This window comes from Canis aureus, chromosome 19 (assembly GCF_053574225.1).
Source record: "Canis aureus isolate CA01 chromosome 19, VMU_Caureus_v.1.0, whole genome shotgun sequence".
In the NCBI taxonomy this organism is placed as follows: domain Eukaryota; kingdom Metazoa; phylum Chordata; class Mammalia; order Carnivora; family Canidae; genus Canis; species Canis aureus.
In genome coordinates, this window is record NC_135629.1 from 22010146 (window position 1) to 22037500 (window position 27355).

At 40.5% G+C, this 27355-nt stretch overlaps 1 protein-coding gene across 14 annotated transcripts in view; it reads left to right on the top strand.

Annotated features, from left to right (window-relative positions):
* Window positions 1-27355, top strand: part of FOXP1 (forkhead box P1) — a 375887-nt gene that overhangs the window by 297827 nt on the left and 50705 nt on the right. For all 14 annotated transcript variants that reach the window (XM_077858065.1, XM_077858076.1, XM_077858071.1 and 11 more), the window contains one exon: window positions 20049-20153. In XM_077858065.1, coding sequence (XP_077714191.1) covers window positions 20049-20153 — 105 coding nt within the window. The remainder of the gene's footprint in view (window positions 1-20048; window positions 20154-27355) is intronic.

Genomic DNA, 27355 nt, shown 5'->3' on the forward strand with positions numbered 1-27355 from the left:
TGATGTCTCATTTTATCCTCACTGAGAAGCGGTAGGGATTATTATACCCATTTTACAGACAAGGAAATTGACTCATGGAGACTAAGTAACTGACCTAGGGTCACAGAACTGGTTAGTGGCGTAGCCAAGATCCAAATGCAAGCCTGTCTCGTAACTTTGTAAAACAGCACTTAAAGTTTTCATTTAGCCTACCAGTGAATATTCAATTAGGGTAAATTGAAATCAGTGTTCCTAAAACGATTTTTAATCCAGCAAAATGCTTACTGACTCTACCTACTCTCTGCACCGCAGCACATTTTATTTATTTATTTTTAAAGATTTTATGTTGTTCAAGAGAGAGCAAGCATGAGTGGGGCAGGAGGAGCAGGGAGAGAGGGAGAAGCAGACTCCCCCCTTGAGCAGAGAGCCCCCTGGGGCTCAATCCTAGGACCCTGGGACCAGGATCTGAGCCGAGGGCAGATGCTTAATCAAGTGAGCCACCGTGGCACCCCCATCAGCACATTTTAAAGGAAAATACAAGGTTTCCTCTTTTAATGTGGATACTGGTATCTACTGGGCTGTCCAGGAAGGAAGGGGGTGGGTAGCATCGACAAAACATACGTCACTTATAGTCTGAAACAGCACATAAAGAACAAAAATGAAGCCCATGGCGGCTTTGCACACAGGCAGCTGCCAGCCAGCGTCGCGCTCTCTGCAAGTCTCCCTCCTTCCTTTCTCGCCTCCTATATCTTGTGCTTCCGCATTGAACAGGTCCTCCGGTCTTTATCCCATTTTCCCTGTCCTCTGTGGTCCAGATGAGAGGTACTCTTCTTCTCGGAGTCTGCCCAGCTTTTTGCTTTCAGTTCAGCCGCCACGAGTAGATGTTTGCTAACTTGAGCGTGTCTCAGATTCAAAGCTCTTCTAAATGCGTATTTCAAGACTTCCTTACACATCTAGTGGAAAGGGTTTCTTTGGGTCGGTTGTGCAGCCTCTTCTTCCCTCGAGGCTGTCCTGTTGTTCCTGCGATTCACGTGGCCCCTGCCCTGTGAGATCTAACCTGCCCTCTGTCCACTCACAGTGTTTCTTCCTGCCTTCTGCTAGTTTGTTGACACAGCCCCACGTATGCCAGTTGCTTGCGTTTTCCACACTCTGCAGTGGGCAGCTGCCTGCAAATAACTCCTGACGGTTTTTGCTTGGCTAGTGCACTTTCAGACATTTTCACTTGATACAGTCTCTGGTTTTGATTTGTGGCCTCTTGACATATTGCCATGCATTTGACTACATAACAATAACATTTGTGTTTCCCGCCCCATTATTTTCAAAAGTTGAGGAACTCTAAAATGTGGACATGGCTGGCGTTGAATTTTTTTCATTCTTTTTCTTTTTTGTGAACAAAATTCTGTGCTGACGGATAAATATTGGTGCTCTTGGTTGACTTGCTAAAATTCTAGAAGCTTGCTTTCAGAACTATTCCAGTTATACATGCTTTTAACTGTTGCATGTTTTCATATTCCTATTTTGGGCGTCTTGAGCCAGAAACGTATGCAGTAAGCTCTAGGTCATATTACTCTGAACGGCTCTTCTTTATTTCAACTCCTTTTGTTTTGTTTTTGAAAATCATACGGTTTCTTCTGTATTTCCCTTTATTTGAAGCACTTGAACAAATGAGCCACCCCAAATCGTTATTTCCCATTAGAGTGTTCTGGAGAACCTGCAGTCAAATCGTTCCAAATTGTCTTCAAAATTATTACTGCTGCTTCCCGCCTGCCTGTATGTGCTGAGACAATTGATCTGTAACACAGGTCAGCAAATTACAACCTACCAGCCAGATCTGGCCCACTGCTCATTTTGTAAATAAAGTTTTATTGGAACACAGCAATGCTCATTCATTTATACATTGTCTGTTGCTGCTTTCATGCTACAATGGCTGGCTTAAGCAGTTGCAGCAGAAACCATATGGCCCACAATGACTAAATAATTTACTATCTGGCCATTTATAGAAAATAATTTGCCATCTCCTTATTTTAGCTATAAGAGCAATGTTTCTCAGATTTCCTCATGATAGTCTCACAGGTATTTGTTAAAATATACAGCTTCCTAGGCCTCTCTCATGAAGATTTGGACTATACTGATAGGGGATGAGGGTGATGGAATTCGTACTTGTCACATATTGCTTATATTCTTGCTACTCAGCGGCTGCAGGCAACAGCCTTGGCATTACTTGGTTTGGTAGGGGCTTCTTAGAAATTCAGGGTCTCTGGTCCCACCCCAGACCTGCTGAATTCGGGTCTTCATTTTAACCAGATCCCCAGGGCTGTCTCAAGTTTCGAAGCAGTGCTAGTGGCATGTTCAGCTCACCTGGATTTTGGCACTCTTGGAAAGGGCATGCTTAATTTGATTAAACATCCCAGGATGTATTCAGCCCACTAAGCTAGTGGCTTGCCATTCTTATGTGATCCTAAAAAGTAGAAGTAGTACTGCTAGAAGGACTCAGTACCTGGCATATGATGGTGATGATAACGTTGCTAACCTTTATTGAACTATTACTTCGTATAGGACATGAGTACAAAGGATTGGACATAAGCCTTGATACTGACTTTCCCATTTAAATCCTAACAGTAACCCAGCGGGGTACTGTCCTCTTGATACGGATGGTATTTGGGGGGCCCGGAACAATTATATAATTTGCACAAGCCACACAGCTAGTTAGGACCAGGCAGGGACTGGAACCAGAGTCTCCCTGACCCTCAAGTCTTTGTAATGACTATCATAGTCTGGTGGTTCCCAAAGGGGCTGTTCTTCAGAACCATCATGACTTTGCCCAAAATACTGGATTGTAGTCACCAGGGAGTAAAGCTCAGAGATCAGGATGAGACCATGACTTTCAAGGATGAGGGCCTGGGGCCAGACCTGTCTGTTTAGCCATAGTTTGAGAGAAGCTCCAGAGGTTCACAGTTGGCAGTGCTCCTACCCTGCCTCATCTTTTCACAAGGGGGCAAATCAGGTGCCTGGCAGTGAAGAACGTAAAGAACAGGCTGGGCATGGCCTGTCAGGTGTTGGAAGGGACCTGAAAAGAAGTAGACATAGCCAGTTGCAGAGGCCTGAAATGCAGGTGCTTCTGAGCCCCAAAGCAGACTCTTGGCAGCGACACCTGTCCCTTGTCTATCTGTATAGGGCAAAAACATTTCTGCTGATATCAGAAAGAAACAAAATGTCTAGTTAACATTTCGTACCACAGACATGCTCCTGGGTATTTTGTGACCATCATGCCTGGAAGAGCTGCAGTCCGTTTGTCTCATTATTTAAAACCACTTGCTTCTCGGTCTTAGAAGCAAGGAAGAAAAGCTTTCTCAGGGCATGTGGCAAAGTGCAGTCTCATGTCCTGTCATTCACACATAAGGTAGGGCGAAGGAGAAACATCTTTAAAATATTGGCATGCCATGAGGGATAGGTTTATGGATTTTCTTGACTGTTCGCTCTGTATGGTGATTAAAAGAAAAAAAACTCAGCCATTATTCTCAAACAGCTGTTGTATCTTACCTCAATAAAGTGCCTTTTACCATAACACACCATCATTAGACTCTATAAATCTTTTTCTATTTATGTGTTTAAATGATACGTGCTTCCCAATAAAATGGTTATCATTGGTCTAGAGAGTTGTATTCCTTTTATAAGTTTCTCCTAAGTTGAGTTGGTTTCAATTTTTTTCAATATGAATCTTGACCATGGGCTATTTCACATCCAATGTGCCCAGTTTCCCCCGCAAAATAATATTCGGGCCCCCGCTTTCTCTCATCATGTAGGATAGACATTCTTTTCTGATGAGTGGCTGCTGCTAATAGGGTTTTTTTTCACCAGATCTCTTTGTTGGCACCCCACCATTTTCCAGGGTCTGCGCCCCTTCCTTCCAAGTACATTAGCTTTCTTAACATTTATCCCACACTGAGGGTGTGAAGGAAAAACATTTTGGCAGCAGGACAGTGAAGACCCATTTGGGGGGAACTCTGACAGCATTGTCCATAGTGCTGGCTTTTACCCTTCCCCTGCAAAAGTGTCTTGCTGAAGTGTACAGTTTACGACTTGGATTGATGAACAGAAACATTTCCTTTGGTGGGCATTAGATCCATCCAAGAGTGGAAAGGGAAGCCCTGAATCTCCAGAAGGCCACAGGGTTTGGGAAAGTCCTGGTGTTCTTCTACTCTTATTGTATGTACTTTTTTATTTTTTAAGATTTTAAAATTCTTGAGAGAGACACAGAGAGAGGGGCAGAGACATAGGCAGAGGGAGAAGCAGGCTCCCTGCAGGGAGCCTGATATAGGACTCAATCCCTGTACCCCAAGATCATGACCTGAGCTGAAGGCAGCCACTGAGCCACCCAGACGCCCCTTCTACTCTCCTTTAAATGACAAGTATGAGTCTCCTGATTTTAAGCCAGGGATGGGGCCACATGCAGGCAGCCTAGATGGAAGTCCCATTCTTTTTCAAAATTTCCCTAGCTGCCTGTGTGGCGCTGGTGTCACCCTGTAGCCTGGCTCTGCAGCTCTCTCTGACTGGGAGCCACCACTCTGCTGCCTGGCTCGCCTGGGTAATGCAAATGAGTGTGTTACATATGTACAGCAGTCCCAAGCTGCTTTATTCCACCCCCCTTTGTAATCAGTCAAGGCCTAAGTATATTATAAAGTATATTCTCCTCATTAAAACAATAGTGGAAGCTCACAAAGGGAAATTGTTAATATGTGTTCCAGCTTGTCATTTCTGCCTGTGTGAATAAAGAAGATAACCGTTCCTTTGGGAAACTATTTCGGGAATTGAGCAACAGATATGCTAGCCAGAGAATTCTCTTAACTATAATTTTCCTTTTTGTTTGTACTCAAAAATAACATCCTGATGGGCTCTTCGGTGCCTCTGCATATCCAGAGCACAATTGCCACAGCCCAGGTGGTGTTAATATGGGACAATCCCCCGGGCACATGTCGCCCAGAGTTGTACAGCTTGTTCAGTGTCTTCGTCCATATGGCAATCTGTACCATTCACAGAAAGGCATCGGGGCTGTGCCTGGTGGGTACTGTGGTCAATGTAGTGTGAAGAGAAGGCTCCCACTCCCAGCAGCCTCTGTGGTATAGTTTGTCTTAGGGTAGATCTGAGTTACGATGTGCATGCTCCGCACACACACATGAACACACACACACACACACACACACACTCAACTAAGATATTCCAGAAGAGCTTTGCTGGTCTTCTTCCCTCTCTTCTTCCCCCATACCCCCTTCATTTTCCAAAACAAATGGTTAACTCAGCAGGTATAATTGCAGTGCATGAAACCTACCTGGGTTATAGAAAGTCAGTTAAAAGACACACACACACACACACACACACACACACACACTTTCCTGGGTGGTTGTCCATGGATTAACTCAACTCAAAAAATACATGCCTGTACTAGAATGCTTCTATAAACTCCCTGGCTTTTGTTGTCTTTTTTTTTTTTTTTTTTTTTTTAATGTGTTTTAAGTTGCAAAGAAGGTTTGCATTGTACCGCTTGCATGGTTGGGCTACTGGTTTTGGTTTTTGTGTCTTAAAGTGAAAAAGGGGGAAAGGAAAAAAAAAATCATTATCAGACTCAGAAATCTGAGAGTAAAACATTCCCTGGAGGTGTTAGAACTGAAAAGAGAGAACCAAGGAAACAGAGATTTCCCAGAGAGTAAGGTGAAAGTAGGAACACTTTAAAAGGCACTTTGGGAAATTTACCAGAAGGCAAAGCCTTCTACATTTATATACCTAAATGTTGTTCCGCTTTTGTATAACTATTTGTATTCTTGTTTGGTAAACAAACAGACCCCATAGCAACTGTAGCTGATGATATTTATACTACCTGTATGACTTCCCTAAACAAACAGTACTTTTATGACCTTCAGATTTCATTCCTTTTATAGTCTTCAAGGAAATCAGACTAACTGGCAGGTTGATTTTTCTTTTTCTTGCCTTTCTTTTCATTCTTCTTCCTTCCCTCTTTCCAATTCTCTCTCTTCCTTTTTTTAATATATTGAAGTCTATCTTTGAAGGATCTCTTCTCTGGAGATTTTACATCTTGGCTGTGAATCTTGAGTTCAAAGGTACGCTATGACAGAAGGAAAGAAAAACCTAAAGTGTTTGTGTAAAGGATATGATATTTGCTTCCAAGAGCGGCCGTTGAGTCATCTGGTGGAATTTTAGGTTATAGATCCAAAAGGCCAAAACGCTACCGAAAGTATTACTATAGACCTTAGAATTGGACAGGCATGCATCTATGGCTATGTCTCTACCATTTATAGCTGAACTATTGATGGAAACATTCTTGTACACATGAGCCCCTCTATTCAACTTCCATTTTTCCATATGAGTCATATTTACGACAAGAACAAGAACTCTCATGTTAAAGATCAGTGTAAGAAATAAATGGCAGTTTACTTTAATTAGAAAAAAAAATAACACCAAGAGCTGGAATAATCCAGTGGTGTTTGAATAAATTAGAAGATTGTACAGGCAAAAATAAAAAGCAACTTAAAAAAAAAAAGCAACTTAACAAGGATAAGTGGGAAGTTGTCCAGAGTTCAACAGAAATGTGTTCCTGAGTGGGACAAAAGTCACTGGACAGTACTAACATGCACACGTTCATACAGCAGATCTTACCAAACCCTAACCACATGCCAAGTGTCCTAGGCTCCGGGGCATGCAGCTGTGAGCTTGACGAAGTCTGTCCTCATGGAGCTGACATTATAGTAGACGTAGGACAAACAAATAATTACATAATAAAAGAAATAAGTTCTGAACAAAATAACGCAGGGAAGGGAGAAGATTGAGTCTAGCAAAGCCGCTGTGAGGATATGACCTTTGAACAGATGGAAAGAAATTACAGAACAGCCAACCAGGCTTAGATACAGCAGAAGCAGAGGCCTTGAGTCCAGGGCAGAAAGGACATGTTTTGCTGGACCATGGCCCATACCTCAGTTAGTGTGGGGGCGACTGTGTTTAGTGGTTATAGGTGTGGACTCTGAAGCCGGACTGCCTGCATTCCAAAACCGGCTGCCCACTGAAGTGACTTAGCGTTGGTGTGCCCAGTGGTCCGTCTGTGAAATGGGCATGATACCAGGCTCTGGCACGTAGTAGGTGCTCAGTAAATTTTAGCCGGCATTGTTAATTATTATTAAAGTCTTTGATTCATTCAAACCGCATTTATTATACACTAACTGTATAGGTTCTGGAGCTTAAAAGAGTACCACAACCCAGTTCTGCCCCTTAAGGAGCTCGCCGTCTAATCAGAGAGACATACAACACAAAGAGACATGTGCAATGTGGTATAATCAATGCAGTGATATGAAAATATACAAAATGTGACACAGTGTCTGATTTAAAATGAGCACCAGTGGAATATCACCGTGGATGTATTTCCTCCCCGCCCCCCCCCCACATGTGCAGCAGGTGAAATTTTTAAATACAGTGAACTCCATGAAAGAAGCTTCCCTGTCTCTCGTTTATCGCTACCTCCCCATCATCCGGTGTAGCCAGCCTGTATGATAGTTGTGAAATATCATTGCAGAGACTAATGATATGTGCAGAAGAAGGGTGAACTAATGGAATAGTAAAGATTAAGAACCCATCAGGATGGGCAGCCCGGGTGGCTCAACAGTTTAGCACCTGCCTTCAGCCCAGGGTGTGATCCTGGCAACCCAGGATTGAGTCTCATGTCGGGATCCCTGCATGGAGCCTGCTTCTCCCTCTGTCTGTCTGTCTGTCTCTCTCTCTCTCTCTCTCTGTCTCTCATGAATAAATAAATAAAATCTTAAAAAAAAAAAAAAAAAAGAACCCAGTAGGAGTAGTTCTGTATTTCCTACCCTTTGGCCACAGATGCTGTAGGAACACTGGGTTAGTCTTGCGGATACTTACAGATGCTCCAAACACAGCAGAAAATCTGGGTTTCACGTGAAGAGCGTTCCTCAATTGTGAGCTCCCATCAGAATCATCTAGAGGACTGGCTGACCCAGTCCCAGTGCTCCCGAATAGGGAGGGCCTAAGAAATTGCAACTCTGCCAAGTTCCCAGGGGCCGTACTTTGAGAACCACTGCTCTCGCCCATCCTTACGCGGTAGCATTCTTCCCCTGCTACCATCCAAAATGACAGAGAAGTGATGTGGAGAAGGAGAAAAATTCTTAAAACTATGATCCAATATAAACTATGTTATGGAACAAAAAAAAATGGAATTCTTAATATCGTCCTTTAAATCATTTGTAAGCACTCTTGTTTGTTTTTCTATTTTTTTTTTTAATGCCTGAAGATACTGTTTGTGCTTCAGCCATCCATCCGCCTACTCTCCTCCTCTTCCCTTAGCCTTGAGCTCCTACTGATACTGATACTTCCTTAGCCTTGAGCTCCTACTGATACTGTAAGGCCCAGACCAAATATTGCAGCATTTTAGGTTCCAGCCATCTGTTCAGTTCTTTCTCTCCCAGTGGAGAATTGGGTACAACTCTTCAGCGAGGAGAACTGCCAGTGACCTCCGATCGTATTTGATTATTCACTCTATCGTTATTACAGATTTTAAATATGCATCCCTACTAAATGTGCTTTTGATTAATTATACTCATGTCTACTATATTACCTATGTTATAAAAATTAGAGGCTACAGGTGAGAAATATATACCCATATACACATGTATATTCTTACAAAAGGCCTGTTCTCTTAACACGTGCGTACAGAAACTATAATACTATCTTGCCACTCACCCATGGTTATGAATCCCAGCTTAGAGGCTCTGATCTAGGAACCCACCACACTGGTTATCACAAGTTCAGTGTTTACTTAAAACCTATGCAACTAAAAGTAGAGAAGATTTTAATCCAGTGAACATTAGTGAAGCATCTTGTCCTACAAAGAGATAACAATAATTCCATAAGGTCAGGTAGTGCTAAGGAAACCAATGCAAGTGCCTAATGGTTTTCAGCCAATTTGTATCTTTATGTCACTCATCCCCTCTTCTACTGCTTGCGTGTCTGGCCCTCATACTTCACTCACACTATTCTTCTGGTTCTGGAGTATAACTGTGCTGGCTTCCCTAGAGTATTCTGGAGGAAGGGCTAAGAAGAATTAGTATTGAACTTTTATTTATGTTCTTTGGTTTTCTTGGGTACCATTGGTGCCTCTAACATATGGACACGTTCCACATAGACCTTGTGAGTCACCAGTGCAAACACACTTGCATTGACATAATAAGAATGCCTGCCTAATGGTGTTAATAATTTTTGGATTAGTGGTCCCTATGTCTGTATTGACACAGTTGCTCACAGCCACTCTTTGGAAAGCATTCTGTTTTCTTAACAAGATCCCAGTGTTAATGCTGCCAGTGGTAAACTCTCATAAACTCAGGATAGTCCTTAGTGGCATAAGAAACAAAAGCTAGACTTCTGCCTTTTCTTGTTGGGTTTTTTTTTTTTTCCTTATTTATTCCTTCACTCATCACCAGGCAAACACAAGCATTCTGCTTTTGTCACCACCAGCTCACTGTTTGTGCTCACTTGCTCTCACATACTCAAGCTCTCATTGTCTGCTCCATTGTCCTCCTGGGGGACATTCTCCTGGAGTCTGGGAACCAAGATGGCACATTTTGCCCAGTGTAGCTGAAAAGGGAGATGAGGCAGATGGGTGGTGTGGACGGTGAAGAAAGGATCTGCCGATCTCATGCTATCCCACCTAGGTTCTCACCACTGTAGAGCAGCCAGTTACTAGTCACATCTACAACCTGTGCATGAGATGCTCCTAGATCCCATGTGATACATTTAAGTCCTAGAAGCATTGAATACAGTGCACTTTGTGGGTCTTTGTCTTGTAAGTCCAGGATGACCCTTAGGCTCTTCCTTCCCCTTTGAAAATTCAGATTAAATTGTGTCTGCGGTGACTTTCTGCTGCTTCATTGTCACCTCAAGAAGTTAATCCAGCTAGATACCAAATCTCCTTGTAGAATACACCATGAACTTTTGGTTTCCCAAAGCTCAATCCACCGAGTTGGTGTCCCATCATCATGAGGTTTGCTGTACCTACTTATATAGTAATTTATATCATCCTCTAAATCAAGTCATTTTTTAATTTAAGTCAAATGGACCTCATCCTAAGATATGATATCTATGACATCAGAGCTTGGAGATACTACATATGTTTTTACCTAATAGAAGTTAAAATAAATCTGCCAGGTTTTTTTTGAAGATTTTATTTATTTATTCATGAGAGACACACAGAGAGAGCAGAGACCCAGGCAGAGGGAGAAGCAGGCTCCTCGCGGAGCAGGAAGCCCAATGTGGGACTCGATCCCAGGACCCTGGGATCACGCCCTGAGCTGAAGGCAGAAGCTCAACCCCTGAGCCACCCAGCCTCCCCAAATCTGCCAGTTTGTAAAAAATATGCATTCTTGTTCCAACTGACATTGTAGGGGCCACCATTGAGTGCGTGCATGTCATATATTGGGATATTTTGCCAAGATTCCCTCTTTTCACTGAGGAGAAGGACCTGGACGGAATATGGCACTATGCCAAGTAGATTGAAACCCTGTTCCCATGGTATGTTTACCCTGGTTTCCTGGAAAAGTCCAAAACTATCACTTAATCTTCCTAAAAATTTAATTCAAGATCCTCCTCACTCATACATACATCTTGTACTTCCAGGTTCAGGGGTACGAGCCAGACTTGGAAGACGCCTCAGGCAGATGTAGAGTTTGGGCACAGTGAAGTTTTGACTGGTCCTGTTCACCCATTCATCAGCCTGTGTGCCAGGGTATTCCTGATTAGTGTAATACCTGGCAGGCATCAGTCTCTGATAAAACCCCTCACCAAATTTGTGCTCATGTGAAATCGGTGTTTGTTAAACAGAAAGAGGAAATGATCATTTCCCTGTGCTTGCTTCTTTCAGTCTTACCTGTCCTGTTACATTAAATCTTAAAAAGCCTTGCATAGGGGCGCCTGGGTGGCCCATCCAGTTAAGCCTCTGCCTTCAGCTCAGGTCATGATCCTAGGGTCCTGGGGTGGAGCCCCGCTCCAGGTTCACTGCTCATCAGGAAGCCTGCTTCTCTCTTTCCCTCTGCTCCTCCCCCCTCTGCTTGTGCTCTCTCACTTTCTCTCTCTCTATCTCAAATAAATAAAATCTTAAAAAAAAATAAATAAAATCCTTGCATATAATTCTTAGGCAATAGGGCTTAGGACTTGAATTGTTGTGGCCCAACACCATCAGCGTACACACCACACAAGCTTTGCAGACACACACAGTCCTGTGTCCCAACCCAGAACAACTGGAGTAGAACCCGCCTTTAAAAAAGATCTCCCAGTGATTTATATCCAGTAAAATTTGAGAAGCATTATTGTCAGAATAGCAATGGGAAAGGAAGATTGTTGTTGTTTCTGTCCCCTTACATACAAATACCGTCTTTTAAGCCCAGTCAGCAGTGCCTTTGAATCATTCTCCTGCCACATCCCATTTTTGCCATATTTGCGTATACCTGTTAACTGCTTATGACTTAATTTTTTTGTTAAAACTGAGTGACTTAAATAGATTTTGTAAAAAAGCATAACACTGAGAAGTCACGATCTGATGTGTTGGTCACATTTTTTTTTCTAGTACACATGAACATGAATTCATAAGTACGAAAGTGAGGCTATTTGAAGATCACTCAAACTCACCCCACACACTGCTTTTCATGGGCCATACCCTGAGGGCCATAACAGAAGGGGAGCCCTGAATTTCTTACAAGATAATCTGTAACCCAACAGGGAGAGGGTGGGAACAAAACAAAAACAAAACCCAGTGGAAGGAGCTAAAAGCTTTTACTTCAGATATAAAGTTAGTTAAGGTAGCCCTCACATCTTGAGGCACAATATTGAGAGCAGATAATAACAATAATCTCTATCATTGTTTAAAAGCACAACTCTGGCACTTAATAGACTAATTCACAGTCACTCCAATTGCAAGTTTTACTCATGAATTTCATATCACAAGGGAATGTGAAATCCTCTAATTAAACATGATTTGAAAAGCAGCAGAAAATTGAGATGATGAGCGTTCTGGGGAAGGAGAGTCAAGGATTCACGGCATGAGAGAGTGAAAGAGAATGTGTGTGTGTGTGTGTGTGTGTGTGCGCGCGCGCACACACACGCGCTTGTGTGCACGCATGTCCGCATGCGCCAGTTGGTAGAGATTTCATCTTCACTCACCCTAGGCTGGACTCTGTCATGGGCTTTCCTCAGACACCCTTCTCCTGGTGGTAAGATGATAGAACTGATGGCCAGAGTACTTTTGGAAAACTGATGCATAAACACGTAGGAGGGCATATTTCTGTAAGGAGCAAAAAGCAAAATGAAGGTAGTATGCTAGAAATGTGACATCTGAGCTGTCTCCCAGCTTTCAATGGCAAACAAGAAGCCTGCCTGCTTCTTGAAGTATTTTCAGTGAAAGTTAAAGGAGAAAGGTCATTTTTACAAAGCTACCAGGAAGAAGGATGCCGTACTCACATCCTCATTTCCCCTGTTCCCACATATCATTTGTGCGTTGGTAGGCAGGTGTAAGACCTTTTCCTCCTGATACTGCAATGTAACCCATGAAGAAACTTGACCTGTCATTTTATTTTCTGCAAGAGACTTTGACTTCCAGCTGGTTTGGAGGAGATACACAATAGTAGGAAAGACGTCAGAAGAATAAACTCTAAAATGGAAACTCGTGGTAGAGATATAAGTCATCATCTCTTTTGCTATTGTTCATCTGTATCATTCCCTATTATAAGGTCCACTGTGATGGGAGTGCCAAAGCCAACTCCTCTTCTTTGGTGTCCATGAGATTGAGGTATTATATAGATCGTAACTATATCAGTTTGTGAACATCTATATAAAAAATCTGTAGTCACCTATCTTCTGATATCACTTCATTGCTAGAAATTGAATTCATACTCCCATCTTTCAACCTGAGAACTCCCCGATCTGGTATAGTGTAAGTGTAAAGTGGTAAAGTATCATTCCAAGTAGGGTGTGCTAGTAAAGTAGAAAGCAGGGGAATAGGGTAAAAACTACAAAGTCATGCTAGAGAAGGAGAGAAAGGGGGATCATTTCTGTGTAAGTTCTCACTAAAGAATTAAATAAGCTTTAAAACAGTAGCTTTCATTGACACTCACATGGTTATGATCACAGTTTAGCATAAGGCATTTTTGTATCAGGTAGCCGTGAAACTGTCAAGAGACCGCGTTTCCAGAAACCAGAGGTATCTGGAGTTGTTGCAGGTTTTAGCAGGGAGGGAGCAGTCTCTTGCCATCCAGCAAAAATCATGAGCTGTGACAGATCTGAGAGGGGAAGATTCTGTGACCAGTAGTGTTATGAGGTGGGCATGAGACCAAAGAATTGGAAAAAAGATAAGGAGAGACTTGAGCCATAGGGAGACACCAAGGTAGTTTGGCAGAGAACTGGTCTTCACTGTTTGGATCCTGGGTAACCTGTCTTAGGGTTAGCATTCCGTTACTGTTGGCTGGCTGAATGAAAGGCTGAATGGTGGGAAAAAGAAAGATGACCAGTGTGGAGGAGGGAGACAGAACTGCTTCTAAGCAGTCAAAGGTGGTGGGAAGGGGATTAGTTGTACTTTTGGGTGTATTTATAGGGGGTGGGGAATGCTTTAGAAGGACAAAGCTTGGGGATCCCTGGGTGGCGCAGCGGTTTAGCGCCTGCCTTTGGCCCAGGGCGCGATCCTGGAGACCCGGGATCGAATCCCACGTCGGGCTCCCGGTGCATGGAGCCTGCTTCTCCCTCTGTCTGTGTGTCTGCCTCTCTCTCTCTCTCTCTGTGACTATCATAAATAAAATTAAAAAAAAAAATTAAAAAAAAAAAAGGACAAAGCTTTCTGTTCCATGAAGCAGGAAGGATTCCCTTAGTCCTTACTGGAAGGCATAGACCTCCTTCATTCCTTCAACCAGTAATCACTGAGCACCTCCTCCTCATTCATATTGTCAGTAACAAGATGTGTCATTTTTCCCCACTCCTTATCCATGTGGAAGATGTAGCAAAAGTGAATTTATGTTTGGTTGGTTTTTGACAATGGTGCCAATTCATTTAGGATAGAATAGAATAATCTTCTCATCAAATGGTACTGGGACAACATGCAGAAAAATTAAGTTGGACCTCTTCCTCACACCATATACAGAAAATAACTCAAAATGAATGTGAGGGCTAGCACTCTCAGAAGAAAACACAGGAATAAATCTTCATTATGTTTGATTAGCCAGTGGGTTATTAGATGTGACATTGGAATCACAAGGAACCACAGAAAAAATAGATACATTGGACTTTGTCAAAATTAGAGACTTGTGCTTCAAAGCACACCATCAAGAAACTGAAAAGACAATCCACAAATGGAAGTAAATATTTCTAAATCATATATCTGATAAGAAATGAATGTGCAGAACGTATTTTTAAAAAACTCTTGCTGTTCAACAATAAAAAAAACTAATTTTAAAAAAAATGCACAAAGAATTTAAATAGATGTTTCTCTAAAGATCTATACGTGGTCAGTAAGCTCAAGAAAAGATGCTCAACATCATTAAACAATAAATAAATCAGAAACACAAAAAGGTACCACTTTACATCCACCAACGTGGTGAAAATAAAGACATATAGCAGGTGTTGGCAAGTGTATGGAGAAATTGGAACCCTCAAACAATTCTGGTCAGAATATAAAGTAGTGAAGCTGCTTTCAAAACTGGTCTGGCATTTCTTCAAAATGTTAACCATAGAGTTACCATGTGACCTGCCAGTTCTCCTCTTAGATATGTGCCTCAAAGAAATGAGAACATAAATTCTCATGTATATGGACATGTATATGGACATGCATTCTCATACCATCACTATTCACAATGGCCAGAACATGGAAACAGCCCAAATGTCTATCGGTGGATAAATGAATTAAAAAAAAAAAAAAAAACTGTCTCTATACATCTAGTGGAATACTCTTAAGCTGTAAAAAGAAAAAAGAAAAGAAAGTACTGATACATGCTACAGTGGGGATAAGCTCCCAAAACATGCTAAGTGCAAGAAGGCAAACACAAAAAAAGCACATCTTGTATGATACTAGTTACATGAAATGTCCAGAATAAGCAGATTATCTAGAAACAGAAAGAAGACAGTGGTTGGAAGGAACTGAAGGTCGGGAAGAGATGAGAAGTGATTGTTAATGGGTAGAGGATTCATTTTTGGTGTGATAGAAATATTCTAAAATTATATGTGATGTGATTACACAGCTTTGAGCATAATCAAAACCATTGACTTATACACGTGAAAAGAGTGAATCGTGTGGTGTATGAATCTCTCAATGGCGTTTAAAAAGAAAAGCATATTCCACCTTTTTAAGTGATTGGAGAATGACCAACAGTCTTTCATAACTCAAATTATGAAATGATATGCCGGTGAAATAATAGACAATTTATAATTTGAGGTTAATTCAGGGGGAGCAGTGGGGAGAGAAGCTATAAGTCTGATGGACACAGATGAAGGCTTTTGTTACAGATGAATCAGTAATTTTGTGAGGAAGCAAGCAGCACTCTTAGAAAAGAGAAAACACACAAATTGGGGTCGACTCAGAAGACAACCATGAGAATTTGGGTCAGAGTGCAGGAAGAGCTGAGTGTGCCTTCAGGAGAAAGGAAAACTGCCTTTAACTTGGCAGGAAATGTCTTGGGACAGCAGGGTGTCTGTTGACGTCCTCTCCTTCAAAGATTGTCCTCCTCTTCCAGGGAAAATTAACTTTATGGGACTGAAAAGGATATAAAAGAGGAGAGACTGAAATGAGAGAGTGTTCTTAGTTGCAGCAGGTGGATTGAATGATTCCAGTTTCAAGTTGTCATTAAGAAGTGAACTTGGAAGGAAATCGTGAAGAGTTAACCACTGAGAACCCGCAGCCATTATACCATCTCAGAGGCTAAAATCTGTATTGAAGTCACTATGGCTCTGCCTGATACACTTTGACATAAGAAGAGTAAATTTCCCCTCTTTTACCACTTGGCATATCCCAAAAGGCAGTCAGAAAATAAATGTCTATTCTGCTTTTCTGATGACCCAGAAACGCTCCCATTCAGAAGTATAGCTGATGTGCCGTAGAGAGTGGCTGAAAGGTCAGAAGCTTGACTCAGCCACACATACCGTGGGCTCTGCTCTACCACTGTCAGGGCAAATGTCAGTCTCAATATTGAGTCCTGAGTAGCACTTGATTTTTTCATGTGTGCCTATACAGCAATATATATATTAATTAATAATTGCACAGCAAAACATTTCTACACTGTACAATATAACACCTTCCAAAGTGATATGGTAAAAATTCCATTTCTTCATCACCCCTGACAATTATTATGGTCCCTTTTATGTTTGTCCAGAGAGAGTCTATCAGTGCACCACCACCAACCTATTCCTTTTCCTTCCATAGCCAAGCACTTTATTTCAGACGACTGTGTAATTTATCCAATTATAGTCCCTGGCCACGTAGGTCAGGGTGGCCCGAACCAGTGATCCTGTGAGCCAAGATGCATCAACGCCTTATTTTTTTTTTTATTTTATTTATTCATGAGAGACAGAGAGAGGCAGAGACACAGGCAGAGGGAGAAGCAGGCTCCATGCAGGGAGCCCGACATGGGACTCGATCCCAGGACTCCAGGATCATGCCCTGGGCCGAAGGCAGGCACTAAACCTAAGTTTACCAGGAGATTTGGGTAGCAGTACAGGTTGAATGGGCTTCATCTTTTAGGAAATCAGGAGTGTGGATAAAAGAGGTAAAGATTTCAAAGCTTCCCGCTTGGAACCTGCACCTGCTCATGGTCGTCATTAACCAGCTCTACTTCGAATACACATCAGGTGGAATGCCAGTCTGGCTGTAAAATGCAGCATGCTCTCTTAGATGGGAATGTGGAACAGCCTTCGCTGTGCACCGGAAGCGCCATTTCCTTTGTGGCCTGAATAATTGGACCTGTAAGATGCAAAAAATAAATAAAAGTATTTGATTATATATTAAACATGAAAAACGAGTAACAATCGCGTTTATGGTTTCCATTTCTGTAAACGAGTAATACATTAGAAGAAAAAAATGTAGCGCAGTAATGTACTGGATGTTAACAGTGTTTTCTAGGGTGGGGTTATTGGTTATGAGATGAGGGTGGAGTGGCGTGGGGAATGGACTTTTCTTCAGTTGCCAGCTCAGAGTTAGTGTTATGTGAATTTATTAAAATAAGAGCATGTCTTGATTTTTTGGAGTAAATAAGGTTTTAACATAGAGTTAAGTTTTCAAGAGGTCTGAGGACCTAACTGCGTATGTGTGTGAGGACCTGGTTGTTTTAGATGTCGGGTGTCCGTGGTTGTCTTCTTCCAGCCTTACTAAGCTGTGCTCTGTCCTTACTTTGCAATAAGGATACCAAGTTGAACAGAAAATGAATTCTTAGAGCAGCGTGGGTTTTATTCAGGCCACGGGGCCTTCACAAATCAGTTAACCAAAAGCAGAGAGATTGGGTAGGGGAGGGGATGGAGTCCATGTTAAATCATATATGTTTTATTTCTCATCCTAAATCTCTCTAGTGAACACAGCATTTTCTGTCACACTGTTTGGAACACTTTCTAGCTAACAACAACAAAGCACCATCGAATAACCATTTGCAGTTTTTAACTAGTGGTATTAAGTTCCTATTCTAACTAGTTGAGGCATTTGGCTTCCAACCTAAGGAATCAGACAAAGTGTGTATAATGGCTGCAAACATACTCGGCATGTAGCATCTGTCCAGAGCAACTCGATAGAATATTCATAGTGAATTTTAAAACTTCATACTCATTAATTGACTCATCCCGTTTCTCTGAATATGTCTTGTAAAAACCAGTTATATACTAGAATGCTTTACCTGGTAAATTTTATTTTTAACATTAAAAGTTTATTTTTAACATTATTCATAAACATATGAAACATGAAGGGAATCTCAAGGTCCAATGTGGATGGTTAGACAAATTTTGGTATGTAATTGAAGCTAAGATGGTTTACGATAGGCTGTTAGCTTCGGTAAATAAAATTTTGAAGACTGTTGATAGCATGAGAAATTATTTAATAACAAAACTATGTTAAATATAAAAGGATGACATAAATCTTCATGCTTTAATTTGTCACAAGTGTGTATTATATATTTTTATATATATGTAAACCAAAGTGGGTAAAGAAACATTTTTTTTTCTCTCTAAGCTGTTGGTAGGAACAGTTTTCTTTTTAAATGATTTCCTTCCCTCAGAAGAGCTGAGAAATCTAGTCCTTAGAGAAGGACTCCTTAATTTCAAATGTTGTCAGGAATTTTTTAAAATTTTGTTTTTGTACCATATCGTTTTTTTCCCCAGTGTTATTGAGATATAATTGTCATACAGCATTGTAGAAGTTGTACAGCTTAATGACTTGATTTACTTGTGTCATGACATGATTACCAAAATAGTTTCCCTAGCATCCATCACCTTATGTAATTGGTTTTAGTCTTTAAAAAATCTGAAAATGAACTTAGATTGGCAGTAATTCTTTCCTTTGGTCTGGTGGACTTTTGCCCTCTTCAACTGCGTAGAGAATATCCTTTTGTCATTGGGCTTTATAAGTCTCACTGCAGAGCTACCTTCGTTCACTCATGTCATTCTTTTCTCTCATGAGGGACACCTTTATGAGTTAGATTTCTGTAATTTTTTTTTTCTGGTTCCCAGATGTATTTTCTGTTTTAAGGCAGAGAAGCTTGTCATTATTTTCAAGTTATATTAAATTTCCAGCATAATTATTTAAAGGCCATAGAGAGACCTATTGATCCTTGATAAGGTGTAGTTCTGCGCACATGTGTGTTTACTCCTACTGCTCCTTAGTTTAAGTGTTCATAATATGCCCACTGTGGACTCATTATGTTATGAGTCAGGGACAAGTGGCATTTGTGTATGTCTGCTCTGTGAATGTGAATCGATAGATGATATATGAATACACATCCTGGTGGTGATATAAAATATAAGCCGTACGTGCCTGGGTGTGCGTGCGTGTGTACGTGTATGTGTGTGTGTAGTCATGATTGAAGTTCAAAGTCATGGAGAAGCAGTGGAGTAAGTTGCAAAATAGCCTTTTCCTTGAAGGGAATGTGCCTGAGTACAAAACAGAACTCCCTGTGTTAGTTTTACATTTCTATTTGATGGAATCTAAGGTTATGGAAACGACTGTAAAAATAATTTGTCTGAAAGAAGTCTGGATGCAGAAATCTAATAGAGAAAATATTTGAGAATATGGTTCATCAGCGAGTGCAACAGATACACTTCCCCAAGCACCACCTGGCGTGGATCAAAGCATCCCATGACTTGGATCCTTGTGGTCAAATCATTATGTATTGATTGGAACCCCACTGGAGGATTAACCCCTCGTGTTCATGCCAAGTTTTTTCTCACTCTTGGTGTCTGTAATTTTAGAGATATAATCCTTCTGCTGTTATTAGTATCTTTTTAAAACTAATCATCTACTTGGGTCTTTCTAAATTATTTTATTCTAAATTATTTAATTGCTCTGTTCTTTGCTTGATAAAATTAATTTATGAAAAGATCATACAATTATGTGAAAGCAGTTTTTTGGTGGAAGGAAGGAGGAAAGTGTATAATATTCTGGGTAGAAAACAGCAAGAGAATCTCAAAATCAAGTACAGATTTTATCATTTTCATTATGTAGATTAAATGATAAATTCTAGCTTTTTAAAGAATCCTTCACAGTCTCAGTAGAGAGCTTTGCCTCTAACAAAAGCCTGTCAAACACTTTTCATACATGGTGGTTACATTTCTAACATTGGACTATTCACATTTTGGAATTTAACTCTTGCTTTTAAATAACAATTCAGAATTAATTAGTAAATTCATGGGAGAAAGAAACCCTCAAGTCCTCCATGTCCACTTTCAGCCATATGGGTTCCTCTTCCCTTTTAAGTCTGGTGGGATGGTTCTTGGCAACATATTCATTCTCTTGTCCTTTGTGTGTGTGTGTGTGTGTTTTTTTTTTTCAGTTTGTCCCATGAGGAGCATCCCCATAGCCATCCTCTCTATGGACATGGTGTATGCAAGTGGCCAGGCTGTGAAGCAGTGTGCGAAGATTTCCAATCATTTCTAAAGTAAGAATGATTTTATATTGCTTTTTTCTTTTACATAGCCATCACCTCCCACTGTTCATGCTTTTCCTCATAAAATGCCTTTTTGATGGAGGGTTTCATACCACCATTTTGAGAATGGACTCTAAATCATAAGGTCTAGCACATTGTCATAGGAATAGTTACAGAATCTGTGGAGGGTTGAGTGTAAAAGGCAAAAGAGGTATAACCAAGGGCAGTTTTGACGCTCTTCATAAGAGTCTGTGTTTACCCATTTTCTCAGAATGACAGTGATTAAATAAAAATTCTGCCAATATTAAATTTGCAATAATTTAGTTTTCACTTTTATTCTTGTGTCTGCATACTGAATCACTGCCCTACTAACTCTAATTCTTTAAAACTGCTGTCAGCTACTGGCCAGTTGTAGGCTGGTGATTGATCCTCTTTGTTTTTATACCAGTGACTTTATAATCCTAAGAAATGGATGCCAAGGAAATGCTACCACCTTGCTTCTTAGTGTTCCGTATTGGTGTCAGCTTTAGTTCAGATTCTTGTCCTTATGGGGAGCATGGAGTAACTTTAATTTCTACAATTAAACTATGACTAAAACTTAGGTTATCCCATTTGAATCTGTATCACTGTTAAAGTATCTCTGTAAATAAATGGCACATTAATCTTCTCATAGTTGAAGTAAAATGTTCTGTACTACATTTTACTATTTCTCTTTCTTACAGTAACTTGTCCTTTAATAAAATTTAGACTAAACCACCCTGTGTTATTGACACCCCCATAAATTTATTGATAGTATAATTGAATCATTGACAGAATGAATATAATAATACATTATATTTAGTGTATTTACATATGCAGTAATCCAATGTATGCACATGTATCACTCCTATAAAGGAGTGATCTGGCTTCGTGATGTCTTACACTTGGGTGTTGGGGGGGGTCTTTCCTTCTGTCTTTTCTCTCTCATTTAAGCCTCTAGAAAAAGAAGCAGGCTGATATATGTGCAGGTCTGGTTTTTGTGTGGTCTTTACATTGTTAAAGCAATCTGTATATTTAGCTTTATGGATCTGGATACAAATAGTGTACAAACCCATTAAAGGTACATCCAGTGTAACCTGAAAGGAGCCTTGGTGAATATGATTTTGTAGTTAATGAAGCCTGTGAATCTGTTTCAGAACTTCCCAGCTTTCATATTTTAATTGAAGAACATAAGGTGGTCATTAGAAACTTAAGGACTTAAAAATTTTTTTTAAAAGACATGCCTGAAATTTGTTTCTAAATATCAGCAATCAAGAGCAGCAGTGCTTTAAAGTAAGCAAAAGCCCTTTACAGTTATTATGATTCAAGTTAGTGTTATTGGGCTTTGTTCTCTTATAAAATCATTGATTATAAATCACTGTTTTGTTATTGCCTAATTGCATTTAGATAATGAGAGAAAAAGACCTCTTTCAAATTCTGATTTCTCTGACTGCACCAGTGCTAGCTTTGATGAATGTGTTGGTGCTAATTTCACTCATCTATAGAATGATAACCATCTGCAAATAAGATTTTTTTCATAAAGTGTTTAGAAATATACAATTGCTGTGAACATTCTCATTGTATCAGTTTTACAGTCATGAGGGAAATGGGCAGTTTTCCAATATGATCCACTTAAAAAATGTTGTTAATAACCAAAATGTTTTCACCTTTATCCTCTAATCAGAAGTCTGTTTATTATGTAAGCTGACAATTAGGTGATATAAAGATACAGATATATACAATGTATATATAGTATATATGATTTTTATTATACATGATGTATTTTTATTATATATTACATATATAATCTTTTTTTCTTCTGAGCCTCCACCATAAGCTAGCACAATTTCAAACCATACCTTGTCCTAAAGAAAAGAATCTAAGATCATCAAAATTGAGACCTAGACTAATTCCTATTTTTTTTAAAATCCCCTTTTAAGGATATTAGGAGCCTAGCTCTTTATAGGAAACCACCTCTCAATTATTTATTGTGGTTTTGCACATGACATGACATGTTCTCAGTTCATATTTGCTCAGTGGAATTGGAATGCCCACTCTGAAGCTGCAGCTGTTGCTTGTTTATTTCCTAGGACTTATTGGCTTGTATTTCTTAGAAGACTTTTGTTTGCAAGCTACAGAAACCTGACTTTAAATTGCTTTAACCCCTCATCCTTTCTCCCAACTAAAAAAAGGGGATAGGGAATGGTAATTGACTCTGGTAACTGGGAAGTCCATGGCTGGATCCAGATGCTTAAACAGTGTTATTAGAGTATTGCTCTTGTGTCTTTTAGGTCAGTTTCTCTGTATTGCCTCCATTCTTGGGCTCTTTCCAAGTAGAACTAAAGAAGACAATGCCATGCCACAGGTTTATTAATCTCAGAGTGCCTCTCTTCTCCAAATAATTCCAGCAATAGTCCTAAGCAGACTGTCACTGACCCAGATTGAGTGAGGTGTTCCAGCTTTGAGCCAATCCATTAGATGCCCACCTCCAGAGCAGATAGAGATGTGTTCACCCTTTGTGAGCCACCGGTGTCTTAGGGAGGAGAGACTTGGTTCCTGAGTGTGGAAGAGGAGTATGTAAATCAGCAGAGGGAGAGTAAATGCTGGGAGGAAACAAACAAACACTAGGATTCATTGTTCTCTCACTGCTTTCCTCAGTTATACATTGATTGGCCATATATGATGATTTCAGGATTCTGAGTTTCTTCTATAGCGTGATTTTGGCTCTTGGAAATTCAGAGTTGTCTTCAGGTTTCAGTGTCTTGCTTAATGTAGTGGAAAATAAGTTAGTCTTCTTGCAGATTCACTTCTCCCACATTTGTGTGCAGTCTAAAGAGTAATCAAACTGGCTTTACTGAAACCAACTTTGCTTTACATTGACCTGGACTGGAAGAGCTACCGTATTTCATGTGGTCAAACAGAAACTACGTGGCCTCTTTGAATCATGTCATCGTGGAGTCATTGTTATTGGGAAGTGATGTATTTCTTCTCTAGTTGTGCCAGATTTGTAGATTCTGGAAGCACTTCTTCTCTTGGGTTCACTCTTCTTTTCCCATATTCCTTTTCTATGGTTTAAGCAGGTTGAAAAGCAGCATTTGGGTTCTCCAAGGCACTCTTGCTCAACAAAATGTGGACCACTGACCTTGACTTAGTGGCTGCTTTCTAGTTTCTTTCCCCACCTATCTTCTGATTCCCCTGATTTTACACTCCCCTAGTAAGAATTTATAATTAAACATCTGTGAGTCAGGGACAGTTCCAAGTACTTTACATATGTAGTTGACCCTTGAACAAAAAATTTCAACTGTGGAGATCCACTTTTATACAGATTTTTTTCTCTGATAAATGTAGGAGTTTTATAAATGCATTTTCTTACCTTAAGATATTTTTTTTTCTTTTTTAAATTTTTATTTATTTATGATAGTCACACACAGAGAGAGCAAGAGAGGCAGAGACATAGGCAGAGGGAGAAGCAGGCTCCATGCACCGGGAGCCCGACGTGGGATTCGATCCCGGGTCTCCAGGATCGCGCCCTGGGCCAAAGGCAGGCGCTAAACCACTGCGCCACCCAGGGATCACTTAAGATATTCTTAATATTTTTTTGTTATAGCTTACTTTATTGTAATATAGTACATAATACATACAATATAAAACTATGTGTTAATTGACATTATACATTGTTAGTAAGGCTTCCTATTAACAGAGTAGATGTTAGTTTTTGGGGAGTCAAAAGTTACACGTGGATTTTTTGCTGCATGAGGGGATCACTGTTGCTCCCATGTCTTTTCAAGGAGCAATTGTATAGTTTATTTAATCCTCACATCACCTTACAGTGATAATATTAAGATACTACTTTCAGCCGACAGGTAAGGAAACTGACACAGAGGGGTTAACTAATTTTCCCGAGTCACACAGCGAAGAGGTGGAGTCAAGATCCAATCCAAGCTGTGTTTGTAGTGCCAGCTCCTTAACTGTTATACAGTACCGCCTGGTTAGAAGCAGCGCTGTTTATTAACTACATGTTTTCAACTTAAGGCAGTAGGTGTAGAAAAAGCTTTGATGCGAAGGCAGATTGGGTAGTGAAGCCACTTTGCATCAGCGTGTTTTTCGAGCTAGTTGCAAAGCATCTCAGAGCATCTATATCTGCACATGTAATTTGAGGCAATAATAATATCCTCCACTTCTCAGGGTTATTGGAATTAAAAGGCATATCATATAAGTGCCTGACCCATACCAGTCACTCTTTAAAAATGTATCAGTAGTTCTCTTCTTATCTATCCACTTAAGTATATTTTTAAAGGAGGGATAATTTTAAAAACCCAAACATTTCTGACCATTCCTAAGAAAAACGTCATGATGCTGCAGAGCATGAATCTGTCAGAGAGACAATCTTTTTTTTTTAATATTTTATTTATTCATAGAGATGCAGAGAGAGAAAGAGAGGCAGAGACACAAGCAGAGGGAGAAGCAGGCTCCATGCAGAGAGCCTGACATGGGACTTGATCCAGGGTCTCCAGGATCATGCCCTGGGCTGCAGGCCGCGCTAAACCACTGCGCCACCGGGGCTGCCCGAGAGACAATCTTTTATATACTTTTTTAACCATAAAGTTCTTGTCAAAAGTCCCGCACAGTCAAATGTAATGGGGGAGAGCAGGGGATGGTAAGCTTTTTCTGTAAGGGATCAGACAGTAAATATACTGGGGTTTTCCAGGCTGGACGGTCTCTGTCACAACTACTCACCTCTGCCATTGTGACATAAGAGCAGTCCTAGGACTGTGTAAGGATTGGGTTGGTCAGCTTAGATGCTGACCTCTGACCCTAGGGTAAGCTTTTTTGGTGTCATAACATCTGTAGCTGAGAAATCTTTTTGCATTTCCTTGGCCATAGCTATCCTGGGTTATTTTAGTTTGTATTCACAGAGCCCTTACGTTTATTCATATCTTGGGGAAATATCCCTGCCTGCCTTACCCTGTTACTTCATTCACCAGCCACAGGTTTTATACTTAGATGGGTGTGGGTTCTTCGGGCTCAGTATGAAAGGGGAAAGTGACTTTGCTTGGTAACTGTTTCCTGATCCTCTTTTGCTCAGGCTCATAAGATGAAACTTTTAGAGAGGCCAAGATCAGTTATTCAGGATAAAAATCCCATTTGACAATAAAATGCCACTGTTCACAGAAAGAGAGGTTAAGAGAAGGGAGGGGAGGCTCATAGGTCTAAAAATGAGGCATATTCTTTTTTCCCTCCTGAGCGCAAAATATCATAACTGTTGGTAAATCAAAACCAGAGATTTGACACTTTTCTGTGATCATTCTGCAGTGTTTGTTCCCAAGGTGAGGTATACCACAGGGCCCTTGATTTCAAAGATAAATACTGTACAAATAACCATCCTGTTGTCTTTCCCCCACAGCCAACAGAGGGAAGCTTTATCAGAATCAGCAGATACCCAGTCTATTGTATGCATTTATTTCCCTGTTTCTTCTCAAAACAAGTTGCAGTTTTCGTGTTGATTTTTTTTTTTAACCCATCAGCCATGAGTTATCATGTGACTGCTGTATTTGTGAGCGCTAACGGATACCAGCAGGTGCTCATGCTAACTCTAATGAAATCCTCCAGCCCTGCCTTGCTTGGAGTCCTCCGATAACAGCAAAACAAAAACAAACCCAATCCTCTCCAGATAGGTGAAGCTCCCTGTGTTCTTCCATTCTCTCCCCACTTGGATCAGTTGTTTCTTTTCAAACCCGGTTGAAGACACAACCTTTCCCAGGGAAAACACGGATTTATAATTCTTCCCCTTTTCTTTTCAAAAGGGGCTCATACAATCCTCTGACAAGGCGGAGAACAGATTTGAAGGTTAAATCATGACCACATTTTCCTGTTTCTAACGTAGAATGTAAAATCAGACACAGACCCATAGTTTCACAAATACCAGGTAGTCTTACGTGCTTGGGAAAAAAATATTTCCATTTCCCCTAGTTTTTCTCCTAGATGGTCATTTGTATCATATCTCAGGAGTGTGTAATTTGCACCCTTACTTTTTGTATCCCTTTGAAAGGAATTCTTGTTTTGCTTTTGTTTTTATTTTTTGATTATTTCTCTTGGAGAAGAGCACCAGGCACAACAATTCCTTTGCGTGTTGGACAGGGACATATATTACTTATTAAAACAAAATAAATGTTCTGTGTGCCCTAATAGACTAGGAGAAAAAAGGTGAAAGGGGCAGAACTTTGACCCTTTCAAAGAGGTCGATGACTGCAGACAGTAGAGGACATTTCATCGGTCATTTGCTTTAAAAAAAAAAGAAAAAAATTTTTTTCTGTGAATTTTACTTCTCAAAACTGTGAAGAGTTTTATGTGAAAGAAACTAGTAAGTGCGCTCTGTAATGTTTTCACAAGTGTTTTTATCATGGTAACATCTTGTTTACTTTAGTTCCCTGCCTAAAACTACTTGGAACATGTTAAGAAAACATCTCGAGAAAGCCTCCACAAAGAGGCTTTTGTTGAACAGCCACCGTGAGGCTGCAAGGATCACAAAGGTGTTAACTTTCCGCCCCTTAAGCACTTCCACATGAAGTTCCAGCAACGATGTTTGTGGTTTTGGAAAAACAAAGTGTATGTTAAAGAAACCAGGTATATGCTAATACATGTCGAAGGAGGCCGGATATCATAAATTGTTTCAAACCATTTGTGGCTCTCGGTTTGCACGCCTGAATGTTCTACAGTGAAATTGCCTCCAGTTAGTGCTGGAGGCTTGAGCACATGTGGAGGGATAGCTGGCAAGAATGTGGCTGTATGCAAATCAAAGCCCAGCCTCACTGTGTAAATCTCAAGAACATGGGGACGAGGACACCGGTCCCCCTGTAGACCCCCAGGTGACAGGTCTTGGCGTATCACAAGATGAGCTTGGTGTTTTGTATGAATTTGACTTTTGCTCTGATCATGCATTTTTGACTTGTTTTAGAAATATAAAAAAAACTGGGTGGTACCAGAACACTTTTTTTTTTTTTTTTTTTTTTTTTTTTTTGGTTCGCCTCAAAGAGTTTGCCCTTTCACCTTTCTGACATTGTTCAGGAGTTCAAGACCTTTCCAAGTACTTAGAGAGGTCAGAGTGGCCTAAATACCACAGTGCCCTCTAGTGATCTATAGAATATTAGATAGAAAAGTTTAGACAAATTTGCCAAAGATAACAGGCCCACTGCCAC